Source organism: Pantherophis guttatus, chromosome 7, assembly GCF_059756535.1.
Source record: "Pantherophis guttatus breed Tessera chromosome 7, ASM5975653v1, whole genome shotgun sequence".
Taxonomy (NCBI): domain Eukaryota; kingdom Metazoa; phylum Chordata; class Lepidosauria; order Squamata; family Colubridae; genus Pantherophis; species Pantherophis guttatus.
The window spans coordinates 89859007-89885623 of NC_142069.1; the positions used below are offsets into that span (position 1 = coordinate 89859007).

General features: G+C 44.5%; 1 protein-coding gene across 4 annotated transcripts in view; it reads right to left on the minus strand.

Annotated features, from left to right (window-relative positions):
- The window catches only part of CACNA2D1 (calcium voltage-gated channel auxiliary subunit alpha2delta 1), a 335884-nt gene that overhangs the window by 5568 nt on the left and 303699 nt on the right, over positions 1-26617 (minus strand). For 2 of the 4 annotated variants that reach the window (XM_087873412.1, XM_087873414.1), the window contains 10 exons: positions 25737-25804; positions 17879-17923; positions 15428-15499; positions 14793-14945; positions 12437-12489; positions 10456-10511; positions 10247-10376; positions 9301-9413; positions 6447-6526; positions 3627-3715 (listed from right to left, as the gene is read on the minus strand). In XM_087873412.1, coding sequence (XP_087729538.1) covers positions 3627-3715; positions 6447-6526; positions 9301-9413; positions 10247-10376; positions 10456-10511; positions 12437-12489; positions 14793-14945; positions 15428-15499; positions 17879-17923; positions 25737-25804 — 859 coding nt within the window. The remainder of the gene's footprint in view (positions 1-3626; positions 3716-6446; positions 6527-9300; positions 9414-10246; positions 10377-10455; positions 10512-12436; positions 12490-14792; positions 14946-15427; positions 15500-17878; positions 17924-25736; positions 25805-26617) is intronic. The other 2 variants (XM_087873415.1, XM_087873413.1) reach the window with 1 other exon arrangement.

Consider the following 26617-nt stretch of genomic DNA (forward strand, 5'->3'; position numbering starts at 1 on the left):
GAAGCACAGGGAGTATTTATCGACTAAGTATAATAAGCGAGGTGAAATGGTTACGTTCAGCCAGCATCCAAATGAACGGGGGGAAAACCCCCAAAATGGTTATGTTCAGCCAGCATACAAATGAACAGGGGGAAAAAAACCGAAAAAACAAAACCAGATCAATTCCGAAGGAAGATATTCCTCTTGATTGTGGAATACTCACTTGGAATACATGCAAAGTAACTAAAGCCAGCTAGCTATAAGTCAACATATTTATGTTCTATGAAGATAAACCAATGCCAGAAATGGCTTAGAGGAACATGATGTCATTACAAATGAATATCAGATATTTAAAATATATCTGAAGATAATTAAATGCATTTTTTCCTTAATATAGGCATGCTTCTAACTTTATTAGAAGTTCTTAGAGACAGATGACTTCCTCTAGAGATATTGTAAGACAATATGGAGAGATATCTTCTATAAATGTCCTGGTCAATGATATGATTCTCCAGAACTGCCGGAAAGTGAAAATTTCATTACAGGCAATCCTTGACTTATGACAGTTTGTTTAGTGACCATTCAAAGTAACGACAGCACTGAAAAATGTGACTTATGACCGTTTTTCACTCTTACGACCTTCCCAGCATCCCCATGATCATGTGATCAAAATTCAGATGCTTGGCAACTATCCTGTCCTGTCCTGTCCTGTCCTGTCCTGTGCTGCGTTGCTCCCGGTTCTGTCCGGTTCTATAGAACCGGTAGTAAAACTGGTGGGAGACTCCGCCCAGCTGCCCCGACATCATCAAGGGGCTTCTGCATATACTTCAAGTATACATCAGGTATACTTCACACTTAAATTGCAAGAAATAATTATTTATTTCATTCTATTCTATCTTGATGTGCATTTATGACTTTACAGAACGACACTTCTGAAAAGAGAAACGGTCCTGTTGTGCTTCCTTTTTTTTTCCTTAAACACTTTATTAAAGTTTTATTACATTAAAAACATAAAAAAATTATTTCACTCAACAACAGCTAATTGTGGTGTTTTTCGTGTGACGATAATTCGTGCATTATTTACAGAAATTAAATTGTGCGTATTTACATTCTTATTTTATCTATTACTTATACTTAATAACTATCTATCTTCAATCTATCTCCGTTCTGTCCAGTTATACCACTGTTCCCACACATTGTAAAATAACGATGCCTCTTTATCTTTTAGACTCAGCGTTAATTTGTCCATTTCTGCGCAATTCATGACCTTTTGTATGACCAGTTTCTCTGTGGGTGTACATGGCTGTTTTCAACATTGAGCAGTCCTGTTGTGCTTTCAACAACCTTAAATGGTGGTAAATATTTCAAAATTCAGGTTTTCCATCAACATTCCCCACCAGCCACCCCTACAGATTAATCCTTTGAACCTGCAAGTCACGGAAGACAAATTTAGTCTCTCACCTTTGAGAATCTATCTGCATCGAAGTGATACGAGAAAATCACCTCCTTGTATTCATCTGCACATTGTGTATTTATTTATTATTTATTTATTTATTTATTTATTTATTTATTTATTTATTTATTTAAATTTGATTTATATGCCGCCCTTCTCCGGAGACTCAGGGTGGCTTACAATGCATTAAGCAATAGCCTTCATACTTTTGTATATTTATACAAAGTCAGCTTATTGCCCCCACAAACTGGGTCCTCATTTAACATACCTTAGAAAGGATGGAAGGCTGAGTCAACCTTGAGCCCGGTGAGATTCGAACCTGCAGTAATTGCAGGCAGCTGTATTAATAACAGGGTGCTTTAAACCACTGTACTACCAAGGCTCTTATCTCTTATGTTTGTTCTCTTATGTTTTACTTTACTCTTATGTTTTACTTTCCTCAGATGCCCTGAGTCTTTGGAGAGGGGAGGCATATAAATTGAATTAATTAAATTAAATTAAATTTATTCAAGAAATGCCACTGATTCCAATGTTTGTATAGTATTAGCAGACAGCACTTCTAAAAACCATACAGCTATTGTTTTTGTGAATATTAAGCGAGCCAAGTTATTTTCAGACTGATCATGTTCTTTTAGATTGCTGATTTGTTGCTGTTATGGTTTTACAGGGGATTTTATATTCCACAGTATTAGCTCTCTACAAACTCACCCATTGTCTAAGAATATTGCCGATTTGAGCTGTGCAAAGTTTTGACTGAAGAACCGTTCACTGAAATCATCCTTTAGAGTGATGTTCAAACCACAAATTCAAACTGACTCGACACAATTCTTTGAATCGAAATGCAAATTCTAATTAAATTGACTCGAATCCTTAAATTAGATCTTGGCTGATCCACATACCCATATTGTCTGCATAAATTCAGGGACTATAGCATATGGATGCATAATAGGAATGAGAAGGGGAGCCAGATCAGAAGTTCTATCTTGTCAAATGCTTTCTTAATTGACAACCAGAAGTCCACAGTTAGGCCAGGAGATTTTTGTTCTTCAGAAAATGACTAAAAACTGGATTAGGAATGATAACTGTGTAAAGTCTATGTCCCTTCCTTGAATTGTGGTCCATCCCTTCCATGTCAAAATTAAAGATCTGCAAAAACAATGAAATGAAAATAGAAATTCTAGTTTGGTGATCCCAATAGACAGAGAGAGAGAGAGAGAGAGAGAGAGAGGGAGAGGGAGAGGGAGAGGGAGAGGGAGAGGGAGAGGGAGAGGGAGAGAGAGAGAGAGAGTGGAAGGACTGAACGTTGGAAGAACAAGTGAATTGATGACCCCCCCAAAAAAATATGAAGTAACCAAAGATTGTTTCAGAAAAGAAGGAAGGAAGAAGGAGAGATGGAAGGGAAGGAAGTGAAGGAAAGAAAAGGGAGGGGAGGAGAGGGGAGGGGAGGGGAGGAAAGGAAAATGTAGGAAGGGAAGGGGAAGGAAAGGGAAGGGAAAGAAAGGAAAGGAAAGGAAAGGAAAGGAAAGGAAAGGAAAGGAAAGGAAAGGAAAGGAAAGAAGGAAAGGAAGAGAGGACACTGATAAGGGAGGGAGGCGGAAGGAAGAGGAGAGGAAGGGAAGGGAAGAGAAGGGAAGGGGAAAGGGGAATGGAAAGGAAAGGAAGGGAAGGGGAAGGAAGGGAAGGAATATGTAGGAAGGAAAGGAAAGGAAAGGAAGTGAAAAACAGAAAAGGAAGGGAAGGGATGAGAGGAGAATAGAGGAGAGGAGAGCAGAGAAAAGGAAAATGTAGGAAGGAGAAGCAAAGGGAAGGGAAGGGAAGAGAAGGGAAGAACAAAAAAGGAAGGGATGGGATGAGAGGAGAAGAGAGGAAAGGAAAGGAAAATGTAGGAAGGGAACAGAAGGAAGTGAAGAACAAAAAAGGAAGGGATGAGAGGAAAGGAAAGGAAAATGTAGGAAGGGAAGGGGAAGGGAAGGGAAGGAAAGGAAAGGATCTTAAACAGCTCCTAACCTCTTCCTGAGAGAAACCAAGTTCTGAAGAAGCCTAACATCCATCAGCCCTCCCTTTCATAATGTCATCGGTTATATGCATTCTTAGTTCCCTTTGTGTCCTTGCAAAAAACAACAACAACAACAACAACAACAACTTTGGGTCGAGGGAAATGAAACAAAACACAAAATTAGAGAAAGGAACTGACCATCCACACCACATGAAAACTTGCAGAAAAATGAAGACAGAGGTGGGCGTCATGGCAGTGGCGAAGCTCCTCGTGCATAGAGGCTGATCCTATTAGTAACGGGGCAAAGTCGCAAACAGAGGAAAAGGAAAGGAAACACAGAAAGAAACACACAGAAGATGAAATTTCATGCAAAGTTGGCTGGCCGATAGAAGAGATAATGTGAAAAGCAAAAAAAAAAAAAAAAAAAGCAAAAGATTTTACAGAGAGAAACTGGAAAGGAAACTTAACCCAAGATATCAAAACGCTACCGTTACGTCACTAACATAGAGAAGAGCACATCAAGCTAAATAAGCAAGAGTCCTTTGTACGTTCACACACAAATATCCAGTTTTGTCGATCGTGGAGAACATCAAATGTTTCGGCGAGTCCTTCACCTTTGTTCCCAGGAAGTTCTCGTGTGTCAACATTTTCACGGCTCAAACACCTGTCTCTGATGTTCTCACACATACGTGTTTGTTGCAACCTAAACTGAATGTATGACAGGGATCTTGGACTGTAAAATTTTTGGCTTGGGGGGAAAACTCTCCTGGAATCATAGGATCATAGACGTCTAGGACTGAAGGGACCTTGGCGGTCTTCTGGTTGGGCAGAAAGTGTTGAAGATGGAGACTTCGTTGCATTTTGAAGCAAATATTGAATCCCAAATGAAGATAGAGAACTTTGACTTCACAAGTACGGTGTGTGCCATTTTTTTTAAAGAAAGAAAAAATTGCTTAAAAAAATTATTTAAATCATGAGTTCTCATGAATGTCATGCTCTGTATAAATACTGATCTGAATTTCTACAGAGGAATCCCTTGTTGAACAGAGGACAGTGAAGATAATCTTTGTGTTACAATATGTGGTATTTTAACACACACATATATATTCCAGGGGTGAAATCCAATTTTTTTCCCTACCGGCTCTGTGGGCGTGGCTTGGTGCGTGTGGCAGGGGAAGGATATTGCAAAATCTCCATTCCCACCCAACTCCAGGGGAAGGATATTGCAAAATCTCCATTCCCTCCCACTCTGGGACCAGCCAGAGGTGGTATTTGCCAGTTCTCTGAACTACTCAAAATTTCCACTACCTGTTCACCAGAACCTGTCAGAACCTGCTGAATTTCACCCCTGATATACTCTATGGAGGACTCCCCTGTTGAACTCAGGAAAGTCAAGATAATCTTTGTGTTCTGGTATGCGATGTTTTAACACACACACACACATATTTGTGTATGTATAGTCCCTTTTGTTGTTAGCTATCTAGCTTGGATCTAACTTTTTCTGTCAAAGTTAAATATTTGTCCCGAAATTGCTTTGCTGGATTCCAGCAATTGTCAGGACGCCAATTTTTATTTTAAAAAATACCGTGGGCACTTCATAACGTGAGCAAAATTAAGCACCCTGTTTCCCCGAAAATAAGACCTCCCCTGATAATAAGCCCAATTGGGCTTTTGAGTACATGCGCTAAAATAAGCCCCCCTGAAAATAAGCCCTCCCCGAAAATATTTAAACGCATGCACAGTCGGTCCCCACCATTTCCTCTGGTTAGGGTTAGGGAGACAGAGCTGGAAATCAGGTAAGATGGCAAGAGGAGCCCCGTCTTGCTCCACACGCCCCAAAATAATAAGACCTCCCCGAAAATAAGGCCAAGCACTTATTTTGGGGTTCAAAAAATATAAGACAGGGTCTTATTTTTGGGGAAACATGGGTAATTACTTTGTTTCCCTGAAAATACAACCTACTCAGAACGTAAGCCCTAGCTTGATTTTTACATGTCTGCCCAATATAAGCACTACAAAAAAAAATATATAAGACAGGGTCTTATTTTCGGGGAAACACGGGTAAATACTTTGTTTCCCCGAAAATACAACCTACTCAGAAAGTAAGCCCTAGCTTGATTTTTACATGTCTGCCCAATATAAGCACTACAAAAAAAATATATAAGACAGGGTCTTATTTTCAGGGAAACACAGGTAATTACTTTGTTTCCCCGAAAATACAACCGACTCAGAAAGTAAGCCCTAGCTTGATTTTTACATGTCTGCCCAATATAAGCACTACAAAAAATATATATAAGACAGGGTCTTATTTTCGGGGAAACATGGGTAATTACTTTGTTTCCCTGAAAATACAACCTACTCAGAAAGTAAGCCCTAGCTTGATTTTTGCATGTCTGCCCAATAAAAGCCCTACAAAATATATATAAATATATAAGACAGGGTTTTATTTTTGGGGAAACACAGTATATCTGCATCATCAGGATCACGTACCATCCTTTTACAAGGGATCCTCTTCGAAACAAAGAGGCACAGAATATCCTTCAGATTCACAATGAGCCCACAAATAAAGAGATATTTGGAATGGGGGGGAAATGTATTAAGCAGAAAGTGAGTCAGAAAGGAGCGGAAAAATACAACAACAACCCACAATATCGAAAAGGTCAGTTTTCAAGGTTGTCAAAGACACCGTGGAAGATTGCCATGGCTGTGTAGAGAAATCCAGCACAGACTGTCTTATATTTTTCATTTTATTTTTTTTATTTTAAAAAAAAGATAGGAATTGTGTGTGAAAGCACCATCGCTGAAAGGCAAGGCAGCTCAGAAAAAAGCAGCCGTCGTCAGTTTTAAGGTTAATTGTGAGAACATTTGCATTAGAAGGGCTCTGATCTGGAACGGGAGCAGTATGTGTAATGAGAGAGAGAGAGAGAGTGAAGTCAATTAAAGATGGAAACTATTCTCAGGAACGGAGAAATAGGGAAAAAAAGAAAGATCTTACATCTAAATGAAGAGAAGACTTACTTTAGCGTCGTCAAAGCAAGCATCTGGCCCTTTCCTGTATCTGGGATGCTGAACCATTTCACAAGGGTTCGGTCCTTCATCTGCCCATCGGTTAAGGAACACAACACAATTCTCTCACAATTCCCAGTCTCTCTCTCTCTCACACACACACACACATAACTGTGGTTTAAGATACAGGTAAAGGTTCCCCTCGCACATATGTGCTAGTCGCTCCCGACTCTAGGGGGCAGTGCTCATCTCCATTTCAAAGCTGAAGAGCCAGCGCTGTCCGAAGACATCTCCGTGGTCATTTGGCCAGCATGACTCAACGCCAAAGGCGCACGGAACGCTGTTCCCTTCCCACCAAAGGTGGTCCCTATTTTTCTACTGGCATTTTTTAACGTGCTTTCGAACTGCTAGGTTGGCAGAAGCTGGGACAAGTCACGGGAGCTCACCCCGTTATGTGGCACTAGGGATTCGAACCGCTGAACTGCCGACCTTTCGATTGACAAGCTCAGCGTCTTAGCCACTGAGCCACCGCATCCCTTGGGAAACACTGAACTGTGGTTTAGTGGGTTTATTAACATTCCCCCAATTCCCTTCACCCCAAACCCAAGATTGTCCCGAGCAGACCAATGCTAATCTACCGAGCAATGGCCAGTGAGTCCACCAGGCACTTGAAAGTTTCCTGATGAAATTAAACCCATCAGACAAAATTAAATCCACAACACAAGAGGCAAGAAAAAGCCAGAGTTCACAAGGCACGGGGTCAATCCAAAGCAAGGAAAGAATCACAACGATCAGAAAACACGCTGCTAGGAAATGAACATTGTTCCCAGCACCGCTTCAATCAATCAATCAGAATAGAGCTGGAAGGGACCTTGGAGGTTTTATAGTCCAGCCCCTCTTTGCTCAAGTAGGAGACCCTATACCCGTGATGGCGGATCTATGGCATGTGTGCCACAGGTGGCACGCGGAGCCATATCTGTGGGCACATGAGCATTGCCCTAGCTTAGCTCTGGCGCACGCAGCTGAGTTTTGGGCCTTCTGGGCCCACCGGAAGTCAGGAAATGGGCTGTTTCTGGCTTTTGGAGAGCCTCGGGGGGGGGAGGACGCCTTTTTCACCCTCCCCAGGCTCTTAGAAAGGCTCTGGAGCCTGGGAAGGGCAAAAACAGGCTTTGCAGTCCCAGTGAAAATCAGGAAACGGGTCATTTCCAGCCTCCAGAGGGCCTCTGGGTGGGTGGGTAAGGCCGTTTTCGCCCTTCCCAGGCTCCTAGAAAGCTTCTGGAGCCTGGGGAGGGCAAAAAAATGGGCCTACCAGGCCCATCGTGTGCCAAAAGCGGGGGAAACACGGGGGGTTGGGTGTGCATGCACGGGGCGCATTGAATTATGGGTGTGGGCACATGCAAACCCCCCCCATGCTCCCCACGCTTTTGGCACGCGACTGCAAAAAGGGTAGCCATCACTGCCCTATACCATTTCGGACAAAGGGCTGTCCAGTCTCTTCTTAAAAACCTCCAGTGATGAAACACCTACAACTTCTGAAGGCAACTTCTGTTCCACTGGTTGTTTTGTCCTCATTGTTAGGAAATTTCTCCTTGGTTCTAGGTTGCTTGTCTCCTTGATTTGTTCCCTTCCATTGTTTCTTTGTCCTGCCTTCAGGTGCTTTTGTGCCTAAGACAGGACTAGAACTCCCCATCTCCTAGTAATTGGCCCAAAGTCACCCAACTGTCCTTTGTGCCTAGGCAGGACTAGAATTCACAGTCTCCTAATTTCTAGCCTGGTGCCTTCACCACTAGACCAAACTGCTTTTTTTAAAAAAAATAAATAACAATGGTATTGTTCTAAAGCTGGGAGCCTGGATAGCTCAGCAGACTAATGCATTGTAATTTAACTCCAGCTGTCTGCAATTAGTAAGTTCGAATCTCGCCAGGCTCAAGATTGACTCAGCCTTCCATCCTTTCTAAGATAGGTAAATTGAGGACCCAGTTTGTGGGGGCAATAAGCTGACTTTGTATAAAATATACAAAAGTATGAAGGCTATTGCTTAACGCATTGTAAGCCGCCCTGAGTCTCTGGAGAAGGGCGGCATATAAATCAAATTTAAAAAAAAAAAAGCTATGTTTATGTTTTACCCTGGAGAGGGTCTATCTCTGTCTACTTGCTAAAGGTGAATACTGACTTAATGGAACACAATCAACCAGTCAATGGAAATGAACATCTTAAGACCGTACAGAAAGGAAGCTGGTATGGAATAACATCACATCACGTTGCCCAAAAATGGAAGAGTAAAGAAATCCCCTTGGAAGAAGAAGAAGAAGTGCTAATCAAAATCCTCAATTGTGCAGAAATGGACCGACTTACCTTGGATAAGTTCAAGGATAAAACTGAATCAGCGTACTACGAAATCTGGACTAAATTTTATGACCGGTTGGACAGGAGGAGGAATGCCAAGATGAAGGTGTAATGAATGTCTAGAAATGGACACGTCAACGTATGTTAAATCTGTATGTGTGAGATATGATTATATTCAGTATAGATGTAGCTGTTTAGAAGGAATTAATTTATATACTTGACGTGCAAGAAGTAACGTACATTTGTACAAAGATAAAGACGTATGTCATGTATTTGCTTAAATTTGACGATAATGGTGAAAACCAGAGAGGTTAAACCATGCCTATTGTTTTTTTAACTTGAATTACTAATAAAAAACTTTTTAAAAAAAAAAAAAGAATCACATCACATCACACCAACACCCAGACACAAAACAACTACTGGTCTGGGTTATAGTTTTGAAACATATTCTCCAGATGTTTCCAATGTTCTTTTGTAAGCAAAATAGAAATCCAGTCTCAAGTCAAGCGGAAAAGGATACCAGGTTTCTCTGCTTGCATCAGGGGCCTCGTGTCACAATGATGACACAACTCTTTACTGTCACTCATGATGAAAACCAAATTGGTGTTGGAAATCTTCTCTGCGTGAAAAAGCCTGAGAAGAAAAAAAAGCCAAACGACACCCAACAGTTAAAGGCTGAGATCCAGGGAATTTCAGTATTAGAAAATGAACAACAGTCGTTGCAAATATTGTCTGAAATAGTCTCCGGAGAAGGGCGGAGACGATCCCAGCTGAGTTGCCTGATCAGCAGAGGCTTTTTTTTCTTTTAAAAACATTTTTTCTACAACCTCTTCAGCCAAAGAGGTTGTAAAAAAAAATGCTTTTAAAAGCCTCTGATGATCCCAGCTGAGTTGCCTGATCGGCAGAGGCTTTTAAAAGAAAAAAAAAAACCTCTGCCAATCAGGCAACTCAGCTGGGATCGTCAGAGCCTTTTGAAAGCATTTTTTCGCCGAAGAGGTTGTAGAAAAAATGGTTTTAAAAGTAAAAAAAAAAAAATTGGCCACACCCACCCAGTCACATTACCCCCACCATCACCAAGCCACGCCCACAGAACCGGTAGTAACAAATTTTAGTTTTAGTTTAGTTTAGTTTATTTGATTTGTATACCGCCCTACTCCCGAAGGACTCAGGGTGGTGAACAGCCAACAATAAAATACATAAATACACAAAATTTAAAAACCCGATAAAATCAAATTAAATTATTTGGCCCAGACAAATTAAAATACCCCAATAATTTAAAAACAGATTAAAATTTACGTATTTAAAAAGGGAAGAGATTAGATTTCACCCCTGGCTTGGCCTTATTGGCATGTGCTCAATAGCCCGATTGGGCTATTTTATTATCAGGGGATGTCTTATTTTGGGGGAAACAAGGTATTATGAAGGTGGGGGGGGAAATGCATTAAGAGTTTCAAAATGACACCTACCTAGAACAGTTGATACAGTCCAGAATGCCATTGAAGGATTTATCGTCAGACCCAAAGAAATATTGCGTTTGTACCGTGATACAACTCTGCTTGGATGGGAAGCCGCTGAAATCATCTTCTTCCACTTCCGCTGTGGAACAAAAAACATGGTCACCTCTGTGTGACGTTGCCGATGGATACAACTTTTCTCTCCCGTTTTCTTCACTTACCTGCCCCAAGGAAACGTGGGAAGGTCAGCCCCCAGACCAGCTGCTGCAAAATAGACCTAGGTCAACAAATAACAACACAGAGATAGAACAACCACATCAGTATCCATTATAGCGACCCCAGCAATGAAGAATTCTTACATTTTCCTCTGTTGCTAATTCCATGTTTTGTACACAGGTAGCCCTCGACTTACGGCCGGTCACTTAGTGGCCATTCAGAGTTAGGATGGAACCCTCAAAAGATACTTTTAGTCTTGTTCTGAAGTTCTGGTGGCCACCGTTTCCCCCCTCCCATAATCACACCTCTGGATTTTGGCTCTGCAACCCAACAAGACAGACACCGACTTCAGGGGATAATTAGAACTGCAGAAAAAACAATGGCTACCAACCTGCCTTCCACTGAGGATATGTATACTGCACGAGTCAAAAAGAGGGCTGGGAAAATATCTACAGACCCCTCACATCCTGGACATAAACTGTTTCAACTCCTACCCTCAAAACAACGCTATAGAACACTGCACACCAGAACAACTAGACACAAGGACAGTTTTTTCCCGAACGCCATCACTCTGCTAAACAACTAATTCCCTCAACACTGTCAAACTATTCACTAAGTCTGAACTACTGTTAATCTTCTCATCGTTCCTATTACCTATCCCACTTATTATCTATCTCTTCCCACTTATGACTATAACCATGTTGCTTGTATCTTTACAATTTATATTGTTTTTATTGTTTCCTAGTACGATTTGATTGCTTATTAGTAACCCATGACTATCACTAAATGTGATTCTTGATGACAAAAAAACATCATAAATTTCAGTCCTGTCACTGTAGGATGTTACAAAACAGCTGTAAATATAGGACGGTTCCCGAGTGGCCAAAATAGAATTCTTTATTGGCCAAGTGTGATTGGACACACAAGGAATTTGTCTTTGGTGCATACGCTCTCAGTGTACATAAAAGAAAAGATACGTTTGTCAAGAATCGTAAGGTACAACACTTAATGATAGTCATAGAATAGAATAGAATAGAATAGAATAGAATTCTTTATTGGCCAAGTGTGATTGGACACACAAGGAATTTGTCTTTGGTGCATACGCTCTCAGTGTACATAAAAGAAAAGATACGTTTGTCAAGAATCGTAAGGTACAACACTTAATGATAGTCATAGAATAGAATAGAATAGAATAGAATAGAATAGAATGGAATGGAATGGAATGGAATGGAATGGAATGGAATGGAATGGAATGGAATGGAATGGAATAGAATAGAATAGAATAGAATAGAATAGAATAGAATAGAATAGAATAGAATAGAATAGAATTCTTTATTGGCCAAGTGTGATTGGACACACAAGGAATTTGTCTTTGGTGCATACGCTCTCAGTGTACATAAAAGAAAAGATACGTTTGTCAAGAATCGTAAGGTACAACACTTAATGATAGTCATAGAATAGAATAGAATAGAATAGAATAGAATAGAATAGAATAGAATAGAATAGAATAGAACAGAACAGAACAGAACAGAACAGAACAGAACAGAATAGAATTCTTTATTGGCCAAGTGTGATTGGACACACAAGGAATTTGTCTTTGGTTGCATAAACTCTCAGTGTACATAAAAGAAAAGATACAGCTTCCCTTCAGAAGCTGTGAGTGCTTCATCACTGGAGGTCTTTAAGAAAAGACTGGACAATTGTCTGAAATGGAATAGGGTGTCCTGTTTGAGCAAGGGGTTGGACTAGAATAGCAGCCCCCAATCTTTTTGGGCACCAAGGACTGGTTGAACGGAGAGTGTTTTTTTCATGGACCGGAGATGTCATGCCATAGCCCGGTCCATAAACCAGGGTTTGGGTACCCCTGGACTAAAAGACCTCCAAAGTCCCTTCCGACTCTATTTTATATCCTATCCTTACAGAATTTGATCAAGACATTCATACGTTTCAAATGTGTAATGATCCTGTCTGTAAATTCCAACTTACCAGGCAGCTGCAGATGCCCACCATCCAAGATGTAAAATATCTGCTATGGTAGGCTAGAAAAAGAGGAAACAAAGAGCAGAATTTTAGAAGCATCTCTGAAAACACCAACGGGTTCTCTCCATCCAACCTCCAGATGTGGATTGACTGATTTATTTATTTTATGGAATTTCACTGTCACCTCTGGTTTTCTGGGAGGCTAAGTTTTATTAGTTTTTTTTTTTTAACATGCTGATATTGTTAATGCTAATAATATCTTTACTGTACCTCTTAATACCCAAACAATTATCTAAACAGGTTATCAATCATCCAAGACATGGTTGTCCCCAAAGGTGCTTTTTCCAAAAGACAACTTTTGATATATGGTATAGGTTCTTCTGCTTGAACAGGGGGTTGGACTAGAAGACCTCAAAGATCCCTTCCAACTCTCTTCTCTTCTCTTCTCTTCTCTTCTCTTCTCTTCTCTTCTCTTCTCTTCTCTTCTCTTCTCTTCCCTTCCCTTCCCTTCCCTTCCCTTCTCTTCCCTTCCCTTCCCTTCCCTTCCCTTCCCTTCCCTTCCCTTCCACTCCAATCCACTCCACTCCACTCTACTCTACTGTATTCTATTCTATTCTATTCTATTCTATTCTGTTCTGTTCTGTTCTGTTCTGTTCTGTTCTGTTCTGTTCTGTTCTATTCTATTCTATTCTATTCTATTCTATTCTATTCTATTCTATTCTACTCTACTCTACTCTACTCTACTCTACTCTACTCTATTCCTTCCAACTCTGTTATTCTATTCTATTCCATTCCATTCCATTCCATTCTACTGGACTTTCTTGAAATTTTCTTTGAAAACGTTTCACTCCACATCCAAGAAGCTTCTTCGGTTCATTTCAAAGTCCAATTGCCTTTTGGAAAAAGCAGCTTTGGGATACCCAAACATTATACAACTGTTGACTCTTAGTGACCACATAGATTTTTCTCCATGACATTCTAACCCTAACCTATGCCTGATCCTCATTGCTACTGTAACTGTACTGTAAGTGAGGCCATCATCCATCTTGCTCCTGATTGTCTTTCTCTTTTCTCCCACCTTTCCCATCATTTGAGCCTTCTCCAGAGAGCTGGGTCTTCATATCATGTCCGAAGTAGCATAATGTAAGCCTGGTCATCTACGCCTCAAGTGAGAAATCTGGGTTAATTTGTTTCATAGTCCATCAGCTTGTTTCCTTGGTTGTCCATGGTATCTTCAATAGTCTTCTCCAACACCAAAGTTCAAAGGCCTCAATACTCTTCTTATTTTATCTTCTTTGAAGTCGAACTTTCACATCCATGAAGTAACACAAGTCTTGTCCCAAAGATGCTTTTTTCAAAGGCAACGGGAGTTTGTTTTTTTCTTAAAGACCTTTCACTTCTCATCCAAGAAGCTTCTTCAGATGTTTCATTTCTTGAAGACCTTTCTCTTCTCATCCAAGGAGCTTCTTCAGATGTTTCACTTCTTGAAGACCTTTCTCTTCTCATCCAAGAAGCTTCTTCAGATGTTTCACTTCTTGAAGACCTTTCTCTTCTCATCCAAGAAGCTTCTTCTCAGAAGAGAAGAGAAACATTTTCAAGGAAAAAACAAAGTCTAGTTGCCTTTGAAAAAAGTATCTTTGGGACAACCATAACCTGGATGACTGAGAATTTCTGTAGACATCTAATGCAAGGCTTACACAGTTCTGATCTTTATAAGTGTAGACGTATCTTGGCATCTCAATATCATTTCCAAAGCCTTTATAGCTGTTTTAGTGTGTGATATACTGTATTTCTTGACTGTTGATGGTTTATCATTAAAAGCAGAAACTATTCACCATTGCAATATCTTCTTCATCATCATTTCTAAGGCTGGGTGTTCTACTTGCTGCCAATCTTTTAATCTCTTTTTAATACCTTGTAGACGTCACTTACTAGCACTAGCGCTTAGATTTATATACCACTTCACAGTGCTTTACAGCCCTCTCTAAGCGGTTTACAGAGTCAGTACATTGCCTCCAACAATCTGGGTCCTCATTTCACCAACCTCGGAAGGATGGAAGGCTGAGTCACCTTGAGCCAGTTAGGATCGAACCGCAGGCAGTGGCAGAATGCAATCTTGCATTCTAACCACTGCGCCACCATGGCTCCTTACACCCTTTCTATGCCCTTCTCAATATGTATTTTCTTTCTTATTTTCCTCAGTTTTTCATCATTTTAGATTTGACACCGGCATTAGTTAGCGATCGTAACAAAGCCAAAGCGATATGAATCAAAAATGAATCAAAGCGATAGGAATCAAATTACTGTTGCTAACTGAGGCATTGGTAAAGAATTTTTTCGGAAAGGTGCAATGCCTACTGACCACATTGACGGAGCGAAGTCCTGCTCCTTGTTTCGGTTCATCTTCTGGATCGCACACCGACTGATAGTCGTAAGACTTGTTGAAGGCGTACAAGGACATATTAATGAGATTTCGCATGAGGCCTGGGTCAATCTCCCCAAAGAATTTTCCGATCTAAGGCACAAAGAAAGGTCAGTCTTCAAACAGAGATCAAGTAACTCCTGGATCAGGGGTGAAATGCTACCGGTTCACTCCGGTTTCAGGCGAACCAGTAGTGATAAAAACTACCAGTTCAAGCAAACCGGTAGTTAAAAAAAGCTACCGCTTCCTCCGAACTGGTATTTCCGATGATCAGCTGTGCCGCATGGTTTGGCTTTGCTAGAAAGCAGGAAATCCTGCTTTCTAGCTAAGCTAAATCACGCGGCACAGCTGATCCCCCCCCACTTGCTGTCTGTTCTACTTACCTTGCCAAGCCTCCTTTTGGGACATACTGTGCATGTATGCACGTAGCATGAACTTAGCGTGCAGCACGCATGCACGGCCAGCAAACCGGTAGCAAACCGGTTCAGATTTCACCACTGTCCTGGATGTATTTCCTAAAAAAATACTGCTTAATTAATAAGGTATTCTGCATAGAGCTTAATTCAATCACGTACCTCTGGGACATAGTTATCTTGATTTGTCATCAAAAGAAAACCCCCATCGTCAAGAATGACACAGTCAATGTGCTAGAAGAAAAAAGAATATAACAAAATATAATAAAACAATTATTGAAATTTACCTTCCCGTCGAATGCAGGTCGCCCTCGACTTACAACGACAACCGAGCCCAAAATGTTGCTAATTCGTTCAGTAAATTTTGCCCCCATTTTACGACCGTTCTTGCCACTTGTGGGTAAGTGAATCACTGCAGCTCTTAAGTTAGTAACATGGCTGGTTAAGTGAATCTGGCTTCCCCGTTGTCTTTGCTCGTTGGAAGGTCGCAAGAGGTAATCACATGACACCCCCCCCCAGGACACAGCAACCGTCATAAGTGTGAGTGGGTTGCCAAAGGATCTGAATTGTGATCACGTGATCCTGGGGATATTTGCAACGGTTGTGTGAAAAGCGGCCGTGAGTCCCTTTTTTCAGTTGTCGTCGTTACTTTGAACAGTCACTAAATGAAGTGTTGTAAGTTGAGGACTACCTGCATAAACAGAAAAATAATAATGCAGGATCTTATTCACAGGTTAGATAATCATGTCCTTTGGAGTATAAAACACTGCCAGTTATACCCTGTTTCTCCAAAAATTCTACCTACCCTGAAAGTAAGTCTTAGCTTGATTTTTACACGTGAGCCCAATATAAGCCCTACCCCCCCAAAAAAATAAGCCCTAATTAAGATCCCACTTACTCCAGAGTGCATGGGTAAAAATTAAGCTAAGGTGGGGATGTGGGGGTGGAGCTGCCCTACTACTTACCTTTGGACAGTTGTAGCCAGGCCTTGCACATCCCGACACCAGAGATCTGAATGGTAGTTAAAAAGGCAAAGGTTCCCCTCGCACATATGTGCTAGTCGTTCCCGACTCTAGGGGGCAGTGCTCATCTCCGTTTCAAAGCCGAAGAGCCAGCGCTGTCCGAAGACGTCTCCGTGGTCATGTGGCCGGCATGACTCAACGCCAAAGGCGCATGGAACGCTGTTCCCTTCCCACAAAAGGTGGTGCCTATTTTTCTACTTGCATTGTTTTTTAACGTGCTTTCGAACTGCTAGGTTGGCAGAAGCTGAGACAAGTAACGGGAGCTCACCCCGTTACGCGGCACTAGGGATTTGAACCGCTGAACTGAATAAATGATAGTTAGAGACTATTAATAATAATTTTAATCCCAAATGAAGGCGAATATACGTGTCCCAGAATAATATTGCGGGATCCAATCTGGGTCAGTCACCGGAACCAAAGGTTTGGTCTTCTGAGCTTCGGGACTCGTCCCAGAGCCCATCCTGAGGAAACTTCTCTCTATTGCAATACATGCTTTGGACTATTCTGTGTGTGGTGCTTAAATGGTGCCTATTGTGTATGGCTTTTTAGATGTTAGTTGGAGTGTTGATTAAGGTATTAATGACTTAATACCCAGCTATCAACACACCCCAATCAACATCTAAAAACTTACACACAAAAGGCCATATAAATACCAGACACACACACACACACACACACACACACACTGTGTGATGACCCAGGGCACACCACAGAGGTAACACAGGCATCTGGCAGCTCAAACCGCCCTTTTATTGCTCCAAATTTCCCCAAACGGCCCCTTTATTGCTCCCATGTTTCTGGCAAGTCCCAGAGCGAAGTGATGACACACACACACCTCAAGCAGCCTCTAGAAGAAAATAGTCCAGCCCAACTGCTGTGAGCACCATGGCTGCAAAGCAAGAAATCCAGAAAGAATGCAAGGAATCCAGGAAAGTTCAAACACTCAATACTCCAGGAATTCAGCATTTGTTCTTGACAAACCTCCCCACAGCTTCTCCTTAATTCTCAGTCCTCAAGTGTGCTTTGTGAAGAGGGGCTTGGTGCTCAAGTCTGTGCTGTTCTCGCCTTCTCTCCACTCTCCGTGCTCGAGGATCAGAAGGGAGTGGTCCTTGTGCATCGCTTGAGCCCTGTCTCTCATGTTCACTGCTTAGCCTCCCCTGGTCATCCTGCTTCCCCTTCCTCCCTGCCTACAAGCCATCCCAATCCTGAAAGGCCCTGGCCCGACTCAGCGTGCCCCTCCCCATTTTCCTCCGAAACCAACAAAGCCGCCCCCTCTATTTCCATCTGCTCCAGTTCTGGTTTGACTTTCTCTGCAGATTCAGGCTCTGATGGGGGCATGACACACTGCTAAGACAGAAATTCTCTGAGGAAGGACTCCAGCACGAGTCCGAAAGCTCGGAAGACGAAACCTCCGGTCCCAATGACCGACCCAGATTGGATCCTGCAATAATATTAATGCTTAACGCTGACATGGCTGCTTCGAGAGTCCAAAACTACATGACATACTGGTCCCGTTATCAACCTTTAAAACAGATGAGATGTTAACGACAAGTTTATTTGGCTGAAAGAAATCATCTATTGCATCTCTTACCGGACTGTTCTTTTCACATCCGCAAAGCTCACTTCCACTTTTACACTGAAAAAAAATGTAAGAAACAGCGCATTCATAAAACCACTCCTCTTTCGAAAACAACAGACACAATATGCACGGCATTACCCAAGTTAGTTAGTTTGTTTGTTTGTTTGTTTATTGATTGATTGATTGATTGATTGATTGCGATTTATATGTCGCCTTTCTCCCTAGGGACTCAAGGCGGCTTACAAAATGACAACTTCAATACAAATCACAATACAATACAAAATTAAAATCAGTAACCCAATTAAAAACAATTTAAAATTATACCAGTGTACCCCCAAACAGATCAGTTTAATTGGCGGAAGAGCCACGTGTTCAGCTCGCGACGGAAGGAAAGAAGGTCGGGGGCTGTCCTGAGCTCGGTGGGCAATCCATTCCAGAGGGTCGGGGCTCCCACAGAGAACGCTCTCCTCCTGGGGGCCATCAGCCGACATTGTTTGGCCGACGGCACCCTGAGGAGGCCGACTCTGTGAGAGCGCACAGGACGATGGGAGAACGGCTGGAGATGGTCCTGCAAGTACCCCGGGCCTAAGCCATGGGAGATAGTTTCCCAAGATTAAGCAGATGTTGGGCCAAGAAACCCATAAATTCTTATTTTTACCGCTCTTTTGGCGGAGGCCCGAAGGTCTAGAACAGTGATGGTTAACCTTTTTGCTGTTGCGTGCCAAAAGCAGGGGGAGCAGCAGGGAGTGCGGGGGATTGCGCGTGGGTGCCCACACCAGGGGTGGGTTCTAAATTTTTTTACTACCGGTTCTGTGGGCGTGGTTTATTTTGTGGGTGTGGCTTGGAGGTCATGTGACTAGGTGGGCGTGGGTAGTTGGTCAGAGTCATTTCTGGAAGGTCCTCGCACTTACGACCAGTCCTCGCACTTACGACCCAATGTCGAGCGTCAAGAAGCACTCGACACCATGCACAAGACCGCTGACCCATGGACGTTCATCCTACCTGCTAGGAGGAGGGATGAGACGGGCTGCACGGGTGTTGGTGACGGGGACGGGCTGGCGACTAGGCGTTATAATGCACGGGTGTTTATCGGGGCTCGCGGAGGTGTAACACATGTTACGAAGAAAAGAAGCGTAATTGGATCAAGACGGAATGAATGACGACATTGCTGTGCGCGCGTGACGAGCGGCGGGAAGTTGAAAACCGCCGAGCAGCTGTTTGCCATGAGAGAAATCCCTATAAAAAGAACTCTGTGTGGGGCGTGGGGTAGCTGCGTCTTTGAATTGCATTTGCAGTCCGACTTCCGTACGAGCTGTTTGTCACAATAAACCAAGTTGTATCGACTCTCCGAGAGCGTTGCTTGTGTTTTCGTGAGCACAGACTGGGGGGAAGCCGAGAGGAAGACGCAGCTCCCCTTTCCTTTGTTTGGTTTCATTCCTGCTGTGAGTCCGGTTACGGAGCCTCGATACGATGGCCGAAGGCGTAACCGAGGATGTGCTGTCCATGGAGGCGTTGCAAGACGAGGAGGCACCGGGGGACGCTGCCGTTCCCGACGCACCCGAAATGGAGGAACAGCTGGTGGTGCGGCCGAAACGCCGGGAGCAGCCGAAAAGCAGCGGAGCCGCGGAGTCGCGGCCAGAGACGGGGCGTGAGGAACGGGGGTCGAAAGAGCAGGGAGCGACTGAGACGCGTCCACAAGCACCACCTTATGTAGGCTCCCAGTTCCTGGGTTGGAGGGAACGGCAGTGGGTTGAGGAAAAGGAGGGGGAGTGGAGTTACTCCACTGGCCCAGGGGCGTCCACTATGGACGTTTTGCGTGATAGATTTGGGGAGGCCAGTTTCCGCGACGCGTCATCTTGGCAGCCATGGGCCCCCACAGTGGACTCGTCTGGTTCTTGGTCCAGTGGGTCGGCGGGAGGTAGCTCAGGCAGCAGATTCCGTCTCGCCAGCCCGAAGCTAAAGCCTGAGCGGCGGGAACAGCGCACACAGCGGGTCAGCGGAGAACGTCAGAGCACGAGCGCCGCTCCAACAGGAAGCGGGGATAGTGTGCACGGCCCCCCAGGGACTGTGGCGCAACCCCGGAGAGAGAGGGGGGTGAACCATGGTAGAGGCGACCAGCAGACCCAGCCAGGTCTGGGGCTTAGACCGCCACAGCCACCCCAACTAGATCCTGTGCCAATATGGGGCCATGGGCCATGGGCCCCTCGCCAGACACCCTGGGGCTTACCTCCCATACAAGCGGCTTTCGATGGCACTGCAGGAAAGGTAGCGCTCTTTCTCAGCCAAGTGATAAGCCATATGGACCTATATGGTAGGCTTTATCCTTCGCAGTGGTCAATGGTGGTTGCGGTGACGGCAGTGTTAACAGGCGACGCTGCTGATTGGGTCGCTGACCTGCACAGCGAACATGCCCATGAGTTAACAGATTTAGGGCTTTTCCTGGAAGCATTGCGGCACCGGTTCGAGGACGAAACTCGAACGCAGGTTCTTGAAGGGGAATTAGTAAACCTTAGACAACGGGGCCGTCCAGCAAAGGACTACGTCAATGAATTCCGTAACTTGGCCGGAAAGCTCCGCTCTTGGCCAGAACGCCTTCTGATTCATCAATTTCAGGCGGGGCTTGATAGAGACATTAGACAGGCCTGTGTCTACCGGGGTCTAGGGCCCTGCCTCTCTGAGTGGTACAAGGCGGCTGTTAGTCTAGATGTCGGGTTGCGGGAATTCAAGCCCCGTAACGTAAACCTAAATCTACGACGGGGATCCATGAGTCGGTCTAGTGACAGGAACGTTGCTCGAACAGCCCCGTTTTTTGGATCCGCAAGCGGTGAGGTAGCTAGACGACCGTTCCGTTGCTTCAGATGCAATCAGGAGGGGCATCGAGCAGCAGAATGTCCAGTGCCGCCACCTCGGATGTCTACCCCACGTCCGCCACCGGCTACCATACCGCAGGACCGGCCTGCACGGACGCCAGAACGATCCAGAGCAGTTACGCAGACATCTTTGGTAGAGGCAACCCCTCGTTCCATCGCGGGTGGTCCACCGGGAACAGCCCGTGTGCCCGAGACTCCAGAGGAGACTGACACGGAGGAGGATATACACGATCCCATGGTGAGTGATCCCATTCGACCGTTCCTGATTCCAGTAACCCTTAGGCACCCTGCAACCAACCGAGAGTGCGATCAAGACGCATTGATAGATTCCGGTTGCACCCGCTGCCTTATCCGCCGGTCCATAGCAGAGGCTTTAGGCCTCCGAATACTGACGTTACGCGATCCCATTAAATTCGAACAGGTGGATGGTACTACTCTGGGGGGGGTACCCGCCACTAGCGTAACAGAACCTGTAGTGTTAACGATAGGGGCCCATCAAGAACGCATCCGGTTCATTGTAATAACACAGATGATAGAACCAATCATCCTAGGTCTTGCCTGGTTAGATAAGTGGCAGCCCCACATCTGGTGGGAGGGGGGTTTCCGTAAAGTAAGGCTCCCAATAACAGAGGAACCTTGTGTTGCACTCCAGCATGAGGCAACGCCCCAACAGAAGTACCCTTCCGTGTATGCCGACCTTGCTCGAGTGTTTAGCGAGAACGAATGTGACGTATTGCCACCACACCGAGATACCGACTGTGGTATCGAAATCATCCCTGGAGCTCGCCTACCGAAACCCCGAATGTACTCGATGACCCCAAAAGAGTTAGAAGAATTACGCACATATATAGACAAAAACCTGGCGAGAGGTTTTATCCGACCTAGCAGGTCACACTTAGCAGCACCGGTGCTGTTCCGAGAAAAGAAGGACGGCGGGCTACGATTATGTGTTGACTACCGGGGACTAAATGCTGTCTGTGTAGAGCCGCTGTATCCACTTCCGCTGATACCCGATTTACTGACGACCTTGGGCACCGGAAAAATCTTCACGAAACTAGACCTACGTGAAGCGTATTATCGGGTGAGGATACGGTCGGGGGACGAATGGAAAACCACATTCAACAGTCCCCTCGGTAGTTACCATTTCTTAGTAATGCCGTTTGGTCTGCAAGGTGCACCAGCTGTTTTCATGCAGCTCATAAACGGAGTGTTGCACGAACACTTATATCGAGGGGTATTAGTGTACCTGGATGATATACTTATTTATTCAAACACGATGGAAGAGCACGTTCAGCTCGTTCGACAGGTACTGACCAAATTACTGGAGGCACACCTCTTTGTTAAACTCTCGAAATGCGAATTCCACCGGAGAGAAATAGATTACCTTGGGTTTCGGATTAGTGATACGGGAATTCAGATGGATCCGAGAAAAGTAGAAGCAGTGATGGAATGGCAGGCCCCGCGAACACGTAAGCAATTACAGAGCTTTCTCGGGTTTGCGAATTTTTACCGACAGTTCATCCCATCGTTCGCGAAGATAGCGTTGCCTTTAACTGAGCTCTTAAAAACGAAAGGTAAAGTGGCGCCCGGAGTGAAACCCAGACCGGGACACGTGCTGCAGTGGTCGTCCACGTGTCAACAAGCATTCGAGGATCTCAAACGTCTTTTTGCTAGAGAGCCCGTACTCAAACATCCAGACACTTCACAACCATTCATTGTGCAGGCAGACGCGAGTGACGTGGCCGTGGGAGCTGTCCTACTACAAAAAGATCCAAACGGTGTTCTACGGCCCTGCGCATACACCTCGCGTAAATTCACGGCAACAGAGAGGAATTGGGCCATATGGGAGAAGGAGGCATACGCTGTAAAGCGGGCCTTGCAGACATGGCGACATCTACTGGAAGGTAGTACAAAGCCTTTTGAGGTCTGGACGGACCACAAGAATCTGGAAGCCCTACAAACCCCTCGAAAATTGTCCCCAAAACAAATCAGATGGGCACAATATTTTCAGCGCTTCCGATTCTCTCTCGTCTACAAACCAGCAGGTAAAATGTTTTTGGCTGATGCCTTGTCACGAATGCCTCAATACAGAAGCAGAAGGGATGAAGTTTTACAGGCTGTGATTCCACCCATGAAAGCGTATACACTGGGAACTCGCCAACCCATTGACTGGGTTTCGACACTGCAAAAGGAACTGCAAACGGATAAGTGGGTACAAGACAACCACTCTTCTGTCACCCACCGAAACGGCTTGGTATGGTGGGGGGATAGGTTATATATCCCCGTTTCCTTGAGGCATCAAGTGTTGGCTCACTGCCATGATAACAAAACCGCAGGACATTTTGGGTTCTTAAAAACGTTGCATCTAAGCCGAAAACAATTCTGGTGGCCCAAAATGAGGAAAGACATTGACCGCTACGTCCGCGGGTGTCACATATGTGCTGTATCTAAACCACGTCCTGGAAAACCATTAGGGCTACTACAGACAGTGGCAGAACCAAGCAGGCCGTGGGATGAAATCGCCATGGATTTCATCGTAGAGCTCCCTAACAGTAGGGGATATACCGTTATCTGGACTGTAGTCGATCTTTTTTCAAAGCAGGCACATTTCATCCCTTGTAAAGGCTTACCATCCGCAAAACGACTAGTCCGGATGTTTCTCCAACATATTTATCGCTTACACGGAGCACCCAAACGAATTATTTCAGATAGAGGGGTGCAATTTACTGCCAGGTTCTGGAAAGGTTTCCTTAATGATATTGGAACAACACAAGGCCTAAGTTCAGCATATCACCCCAGCACGAATGGAGCAGCCGAGCGTGTGAATGCCATGGTGGAACGGTACCTCCGTTCCTACGTATCATACCAACAGAGGGACTGGGTGGACTATCTCCTGTTTGCTGAGACAGCATATAACAATTCGGTGCATAGGAGCACCGGGTGTACTCCTTTCCACGTTGTTATGGGACGGGATTTCCCAGCTATTCCTGACCTGGACGTCACCACTCCACCATCAATGACTCCCCAGGAGTGGGCGACTAACATACGGAAGACATGGCCTCAAATAAAGCAAGCACTGACTAAAGCAGCTGAGGAATATAAAGAGCAAGCCGACAAAAAACGAACCACATGTCCTCCTTTTCAGGTTGGGGATTTAGTTTATGTGTCCACTAAATACATACGGATGCGGCTACCCAGTCGAAAATTAGGTCCTAAATATATAGGCCCTTTCCCCATCGTAAGAATCATTAACCCGGTAACCTTTATGTTAAAACTACCCTCTCTGCTTGGGAAAATACATCCTGTTTTCCATTCGAGTCTATTGAAACCAGCAACCGTACCCACTACGTCAACACAAACACCCCCAGGCCCAGTAACAGGGGCTCACTATGAAATTAAAGATATTCTCGACACGAAAACGCGGAGAGGCCATCTATACTATTTAGTTCGATGGAAAGGTTATCCTGATACCGAGGCATCATGGGTTCACAAAAAAGATGTAAATGCCCCACGGTTGGTGGGGAAGTTTCATAAGGAAAACCCCCACAAACCAAAACCGTTATAAAAACACTAACCACTATTTGTGTTTTGTTCTCTTTTAGGCGGACACCTGGTAGGGGGAGCCGCCTGTCGAGCGTCAAGAAGCACTCGACACCATGCACAAGACCGCTGACCCATGGACGTTCATCCTACCTGCTAGGAGGAGGGATGAGACGGGCTGCACGGGTGTTGGTGACGGGGACGGGCTGGCGACTAGGCGTTATAATGCACGGGTGTTTATCGGGGCTCGCGGAGGTGTAACACATGTTACGAAGAAAAGAAGCGTAATTGGATCAAGACGGAATGAATGACGACATTGCTGTGCGCGCGTGACGAGCGGCGGGAAGTTGAAAACCGCCGAGCAGCTGTTTGCCATGAGAGAAATCCCTATAAAAAGAACTCTGTGTGGGGCGTGGGGTAGCTGCGTCTTTGAATTGCATTTGCAGTCCGACTTCCGTACGAGCTGTTTGTCACAATAAACCAAGTTGTATCGACTCTCCGAGAGCGTTGCTTGTGTTTTCGTGAGCACAGACTGGGGGGAAGCCGAGACCCAACTCATTTGTTTGCTTTTAACACTGATCAGCTGTAGGACGGCCCTTTGAAGCCCCGCGGCAAGAGTTTAAACAGTTTTTTTCCCTCTAGTCATCAGCTGGGACTCTGGAGGCAGCAATAGATTGGGGGTGGGACCAAATAAAAGGTAAGAATAATGTGGGGGGGTGGGGGGATGGGAGGGCGGGGGGGAGAACCGGTTCGGTGATGTCATAACGTCACCACTACCGGCTCGGCCGAACCGGACCGAACCAGGAGGAACCCACCACTGGCCCACACCCATAATTCAATGTGTCCTGCCCCCAATGCATGTGTGTGCAACCCCCCCTGTGCTCCCCCCACTTTTGGTATGTGATGGCACGGTGGGATGGGTAGGACCATGTTTTGCCTTCCCCAAGCTCTAGAGGCTTTCTTGGAGCCTGGGGAGGGCGAAAACAGCTTTCCCCATGCCCCCGGAGGCCCTCTGCCGGCCGGAAATGGCCCATTTCCTGACTTCCGGTGGGAATGGAAGGCCCATTTTTCACCCTCCCCAGGCTCCAGATGCTTTCTAAGAGCCTGTGGAGGGTGAAAATGGCCTTTACCACCCCCCTGGAAGGTCTCCAGAGGCTGGAAACGGCCCATTTCCCAACTTACAGTGGGACCAGAAGAGCCAAAAATCAGCTGGCCAGCATGCACATGCCCGCTGGAGCTGAGCTAAGGCAATGCTCATGTGCCCACAGGTGGCACACGTGCCATAGGTTCACCATCACGGGTCTAGGAGAAGAACCAGATCTTCAAGCTTTATGGAACGTCAACATGGTGGAAGCCATACAGGTTTTGGTTCAGCATTCCTAATGTTTTATACAAGCAGAGCTGCTAAGATTGCAAGAAGCAGCTCTGGAAAAACTGGAAGTGAAGCCTACGCAACTCACCTGGTCTTTCGTGGTGATTGTAGTGAAATTTGTCATCCAGCTGTTCAGATTGATTTTGACTCCAACAACTGACAAGAAATACAGGTAGCATGAGAAAAATGAATGTATCAACATGGCAAAATGATACGCAGGTAGTCCTCGACTTACGATGGTTTGTTTAGTGGCCGTTCAAAGTTACAACGGCACTGAAAAATGGGACTTAGGTCCATTTTTCACACTTACGACCATTGCAGCATCCCCAGGGTCAAATGATCAAAATTCAGATGCTTGGCAACCAGTTCATATTTATGACGGTTGCAGAGTCCTGGGATCACTTGATCCTCTTTTGTGATCTTCTGATGAGCAAAGTCAATGGGGGAGCAAGATTCACTTAGCAACCAGATTACTAATTTATCAACTGCAGTGATTCGTTTAACAACCATGGCAAGAAAAATCATAAAATGGGGCAAACCCACTTCATAAATGTCTCATGTAATAACAGACATTTTGGGCTCAATTGTGGTCATAAATTGAGGACTACTCCTCTCTCTCTCTCTCTCTCTCTCATCTATCTATCTATCTTTCTATCTATCTATCTATCTATCTATCTATCTATCTATCTATCTATCTATCTATCTATCTGACTACCTATCTATATCTACTGGTATATCTATGTTCCTATATATCATCTAAATATCTATCTATCTATCTATCTATCTATCTATCTATCTATCTACCCACCTATCATCTATCTATCATCTATCTATCCTATCTATCATCTACCTACCTACCTACCTATCTATCTATCTATCTATCTATCTACCCACCTATCATCTATCTATCATCTATCTATCCTATCTATCATCTACCTACCTACCTACCTACCTATCATCTATCTTTCT